Source organism: Sorex fumeus, unplaced genomic scaffold (genome assembly GCF_029834395.1).
Source record: "Sorex fumeus unplaced genomic scaffold, SorFum_2.1 ptg000013l, whole genome shotgun sequence".
Classification (NCBI taxonomy): Eukaryota; Metazoa; Chordata; class Mammalia; order Eulipotyphla; family Soricidae; genus Sorex; species Sorex fumeus.
In genome coordinates, this window is record NW_026606070.1 from 15,309,430 (window position 1) to 15,315,429 (window position 6,000).

Below are 6,000 nucleotides of genomic sequence, written 5' to 3' on the forward strand. Positions count from 1 at the left end.
AGCATCTCTCCTTCACTATTAACCTCTTTCATCCCCTAACAGCTCCCTGTTCCCTCACCCTCTCTTTTACCTCTTCTTTCTGTCTCTCTTTCCCTTTATTTTTGTCTCAGAATTCTCCCATCCTTTCTCCACCCTCTCCCTCCCTTTCTCCACTCTATGCGTCTGATGATGATGGAACTGTCTCACCTCTCCCTCACCCCCCGATTCTCGTCGTCCGAACCTTTCTTCCCTAGTTTCTCCTGGTCCCTGTGACTCTGCTGCTCCAATTGTTTTTCTGTTTCCCTCTTCTCCTCTTTTCTTTTCTTTTCTTTTCTTTTCTTTTCTTTTCTTTTCTTTTCTTTTCTTTCCACTTCCCTGCCTATTGTTTCCATCTCGTTCTCAAGGGTCCCACTTGCTCTTCCCTGTCTCAAACCTCCTCCCCTGCTCTCCATGCTTTGCTCAGTCTTCCTGACTCACCACTGTCCTCTGTTAAATGTAGTTCTCTTATGTGTAATGACAACTGTGGACATTTCTCTTTAGGCTAGTGAGTTTGGGGGTCATTAAATGTTTTTTCTCTTGTCCTGTGTTCTTCCCGTAGTGAGCCAGTACCTACATACTGACAGATGCAGAATGGCACTACTTTTTTCTCAGAAAAAAATTGCCAAACTACTGTAACACTGTCCTCCAGTTGTTCATCAATATGCTCGAGCGGGTACCAGTAATGTCTCACAACAAATTGGGAGACTTGTTGTTACTGTTTTTGACATATCGAATATATCACGGGGAGCTTGCCAGGCTTTGCTGTGTGGACAAGATACTCTCGGTAGCTTGCCGGGCTCTCCAAGGGTGGAGGAGGAATTGAACCCAGGTTAGCCGCGTGCAAAGCAAATGCCCTACCTGCTGTGCTACTACTATCTTATTAAAATTTTTTAAAGGAATTGTCAGGCTTCAAATTATTAGAAATTTTAATTTGAAATATATGCTAGATTTACATATATGACCATGAGAGGGAGACAAAGTACTTACATATTTCATTCATTTTCTTTAGAAATATATTTGAAAATTTATGGGCATTTTGGTCTGTTTTATTTTATTTGGGGGCCCACACCTTCCTATGATTAGGGCTTATTTCTGGCTGTGTAGTCAAGGATCACCGCTGGTGGAGCTCAGGGTATCATATGTGGTGCCTGGGATCGAATCTGGCCAGGCTTATGCAAGGCCAACACCCTACCCGCTGTACTACCTCTCTGGCCCATATCTGAACGTTTAAAGCACAAGTCAGAGATAAAAGTACAGACTTTACAGGTTAGAAGCTGAAAGGTTACTGTCTCCCTGATATTGACTCTAATGTAGGCCTTGGTCTAGGAGGTAAGTACTTTTTGAGTAAGTTCTAATGGTTCTTAAAGACATGAGCCATATATTTCTGTAACTATGCCAAATTCTCAGGAGGCAAATGTGCTTGATTCTCTTCTGTAAGCCCAAAGAAGGTGTTTTTATTATAAATAGAGGTGAAGAGATTACATAATTATAATAGTGATTCCACATCTTTTTAGCTGCCCTCTTGCTCTGAAATCAGAACCCAAGGTCAATTATAAGAATTTTTAAGAGCCAAATATTCTAGCCACATTTCAATCAAATAATAATTCCCATCAGAGTCTCAAACTGCAACAAGAAGCAAATGGTCATTTGAGACCACCTGCAGAACTTCTGCTGAATTTCTTATAATAATCCGGGCATCCAGTGAGAAGGCTAACAAACTTCCTTAATTTTCATGAATGATTTTAATGACTATTTTGTAATTTTTTGTTTTGATTATACTATGAAACTGTGCATGGAAGCCCTTCCCACCTTTTCCTTAGCAAACAGCTATAGAATTCCTATCTTCCTTTTCTCGTATTTATTCTTTACTCTACTTCACTCTCCACACAGTGGCATATGCTGGCCTTAATTAGCAGCAAACTGTGAACTGGTGTCTGCAGGCATAATCCAGACACTTACACAGTACAGGCGAGTATCACACGGACTCAGAGACAATACACCATACTTCTGTGTGAGCCATAGGGGAGGGGTGGGAGGGGTGAAGGGAACAAGGTGAAAACGGAGTGCACAGCTCAGTAAGGTACTCTTATCCTAGGGCCTAGAGTAATAAACATATGGAAAGAAGATGTCCATGTTCTTATTTTAAGATACAGACATGTGAAAAGTACCTTGAGCCCAGAGATTTGACTCAGTGGTATAGCACATACCTTGCCTGTGTGAGACCGAGTTTGAGTCATTACACAGAGAAAAAGAAAGTAATTCAGACAGGATAGAGATTATATCGCTTGGAGGTATCTCTCGGGAATTTAAATCATACGATGCTAACTAATTGCCCTGCCTAATATAAAATTCTTAAGTACATCGTGCTATGTGTGATAATTCTCAAGGAAATACAAGTTGTTTCCAAGTTTCACAACTTGGGAAGTGGGCATAATAAACATCAATGAGGGTGATTTTAAGTCCTCTGTTGGTGTTAACAAATGGCCCTCCTCATTTTGTTTTCGTTTTTTGGGGGTTTTTTTGAGGGTTTATTTTTTTTCTTTTTGGGTCACACCCAGTGATGCTCAGCAGTTACTCCTGGCTTTGCACTAATGAATTACTCCTGGCGGTGCTGGGAGACCATATGGAATGCCGGGGATTGAACCTGGGTGGCCACGTGCAAGGCAAATGCCCTACCTGTTGTGCTATCGCTCTGGCCCCCTCATTTTGTTTTTATATGTATTTATTTATTTACTTTCTGTGGTGTAAAGAGACTAGCAGATCAAACCCTGGTCTTTTGCATGCCACATTCCTGGCCCTCCTCTTTGTTTTCAAACTTCACCAGAAAAAAAAAAGATTCCATTTCTTAAGTTATATAGCAAGTTCTCTGCCTAGCAGTATACATTGTGTAGTCACTTTTAGGTAAGGATATTATATAAATGGCATATTGATGAGTTTTTGCATTTATTGTTTGAATATTCCACATAGAATGCACCCTGGAATAGATGGGAATAAATATAAGCTGGTCTTTCCTTGAGCAGTGAATTCACTTTAAACATTCAGACTTGGGGAGGAGCCCCTCAGCTGTACTCAGGGGAATGTGGTGATTCTCTGAGTCTTAGCTACTCGGGTCAGTGGTTCAGTAGAGGTCCTGAAGCTACGGCATTACTTGAACCCTACGATGCTCGAACTTTCCCTGGACACCCTTGACATGCTCAGGTGCCCCCAGGGCCACACTCAGCAATGTTCATGGTTTCCTGGGCTACACCGAGCAAAGCTGAGGACCATGTGGTGCCAGGAATGGAACCAAGGCAAGCACCTTAACCTCTTGGACTACTGCCCCAGCACCAACATTTATAAACACAAATAAACAAACACTGTCCTCCCGTTGTTCATCGATTTGCTGGAGCGGGCCCAGTAACATCTCCATTTTGAGACTTGTTGTTACTGTGTTTTGGCATATAAAATACGTCATGCGTAGCTTGCCAGGCTTTGCCGTGCGGGTGAGATACTCTCGGTAGCTTGTCAGGCTCTCCGAGAGGGGCAAAGGAGTCGAACCCAGATTGGCTGGGCTGGCTGCGCACAAGGCAAACGCCCTACCGCTGTGCTATCGCTTCAGCCACAACATTTATAAAAATATAAGAATATAAATTTGCATTCAAAAATAATGCAAATGCGCCTATGAGTGTTCCTATCAGCTTTCGCTTATCTTTTTATAGTCATAAACGATTTTATTCCCCTTCCCTCTGTTTGTGTTTAATCCACCTCACTGGCTTCCTTTTCATTTTTGCAGATGAGCCTTGTTTGGGAGACAAGTCCATATTCTGTCAAATGGAGGTGCTGGCGCGATACTGTTCCATCCCTGGCTACAACAAGTTGTGCTGCGAGTCCTGTAGCAAGCGGAGCAGCACCCTACCCCCGCCCTACCTTCCGGAAGCTGCTGAAGCTCACGACGATGCTCTCTTCCACCCCAGTGACCTCCCCGGATCTCTCACCATGCCTACATCTTTGGTTCCTTACCAATCAGAGGGGCCTGCTGAGAAGAAGGAACCTCGGAGAAGGATCTCTCCGGCGGGAGGTGCAGGCGCATATGCTGCTTTTCGACCCAATAGTAAACCTGATGGTGCTCCCTTACCCCCGAGGAGATCTCAGCAAACTGCAAGGAAGACTGTGAGGCTGCTCTCGCCACCCACGAAGAGCGGCCACCTCAATTCATCCTCTCATACGGCTGCTGCCCGCTTCCTGGCCGTCAGTGATGCCGTCGGTGCTGCTCAGACAAGAACCTCAACGAAAGATGAAAAGATGATTGACAAGAGACGTCCAGTGAGATCGGTCCCCCTGGCAAGATGAGAACGTGAACCTCAAAGGCTGAAAATCAGGACAAGTTCCCCCTTCTCGTGGTGCATATAGCTAGTTTAAAGTGAAAAAAAAAAAAAGAATCTCTCTAGGTCATCGAACTCATTTTTGTCTGTCAATGGAAGAACAAAAAAGTGCTGGTTCACTTTCTCATTGCTTTCTTCCTCCTTCCGTTCTGCAGTGACTCATTTCCCAGAATTCCATTAGAAGAAAGCACCAAAGATGATTAATTCGAGTGAGAGTTCAGTTGCTAAATATGTTGGTCATTCACTAAAGCAGAAAAGAGGACTGGAACTGTTTGTGCATATTAGCTGATTTTTTTTTGTTGTTTTTTTAAAAAGTTACAGTGAAAATAAAAGAGAGGTGTCAATGGTTTACACTTAAAAGGTTTTCAAAATGAAGCAAAAAATTCGTTGACTTGTACTCCTATTTATCTATCTTAGAAATATTGTATGAGAAAAAAGTTGTAGCTGTCATGTAAATACTGTATATTGCAGAAATCAGTATTATTTTAAGAGATGTGTTCTCAAATGATTGTTTACTATAGAACATTTCTGGATGTTTTAGGTGCCTGTCATTGAGTATTGCCTTATTTGACATTTTAAGGATTGATTTTCAAAGCAGAATATTACAGAGAATTTAGATTTGTAGCTACTGATAATACAGAAGATTTTGTTCTGTGGTGTAATCAACAATGTGATACCTAAATTCTAGAAAAATAAAAAGAGAAGCTATAGTAGATTTCCGCTTACCTACTACCTTCCACCTTTAAAATAAATAGGATTGGGACAGTTATCTTAGTGTATTTGTGGTGAAAGAGAAGAAATCAGTAAAAAGCCTATGGAAGATAAAACTAAAAGCTTTTTATCAGGACCTTAAGAGGCACCATTGAAGTCATCTAAGTTCTTGTGTTATTTTTTATTCATTTTTCCGTTGTTGACCTATACAATCTGGTATACTCAATATACTGTAATAATAACAAAAGGAAAATGCTTGGGGAATTGTTTGTGAGTAGCTGAGAAAGGTATATTTGTACTAGAATTTATATTCAAATTATAATAGGGTTATGGGATTTTGGAAGCAGGTTCATGAAAGCATTAGCCAGTGGTTGCAATATTTATTTTCCGCATGGTTCATACCCAAATGTTCATGACCACAATGCATTTGACTGCAATAATGTGCTAATAATTTATGTCAGAGGTCACTCTGCTCACAGTGAAACCAGAAATGCTCTCTCCAGGGAGTACATGTAAAGTACTTGTATATAGAATTCAGAATTGAAAATATTTATTAAAAGTTGATTTTTTTTCTTGATAGTATTTTTATGCACTAAATATTTACACTAATATTAATGACATATTTGGTAAGCTAGAGAGAGACAATTAGAGAGGCATGCTGTGTTCTGTGTATAGAGGAGGAATTTAAGTAAACCACAGCAAACAAATAAAAGAGCGAAAGTTAAACAAACTTGATGTGATGCAAACCTTTTGTATTTTCAGTGCAGTTGCTACAAACTTGATGAATTGTACCCCTTCAATAAGACACAGGAGACATGAACTCAGGTAACTAGCTGCTTCATTGAAATGGTGAATTAGAAACTTTTAAAGTATGTGAAAGAGATAAAACTTTTATAAATTATCCTTTAAA

At 40.7% G+C, this 6,000-nt stretch overlaps 1 protein-coding gene across 2 annotated transcripts in view; it reads left to right on the plus strand.

Annotated features, from left to right (window-relative positions):
• The window catches only part of ADAMTS3 (ADAM metallopeptidase with thrombospondin type 1 motif 3), a 233,133-nt gene extending 228,714 nt beyond the window's left edge, over nt 1-4,419 (plus strand). For both annotated transcript variants that reach the window (XM_056111221.1, XM_056111222.1), the window contains exon 22: nt 3,791-4,419. In XM_056111221.1, coding sequence (XP_055967196.1) covers nt 3,791-4,347 — 557 coding nt within the window. In that variant the 3' untranslated portion in view covers nt 4,348-4,419. The remainder of the gene's footprint in view (nt 1-3,790) is intronic.
• The last annotated feature ends 1,581 nt before the right edge of the window (nt 4,420-6,000 follow it).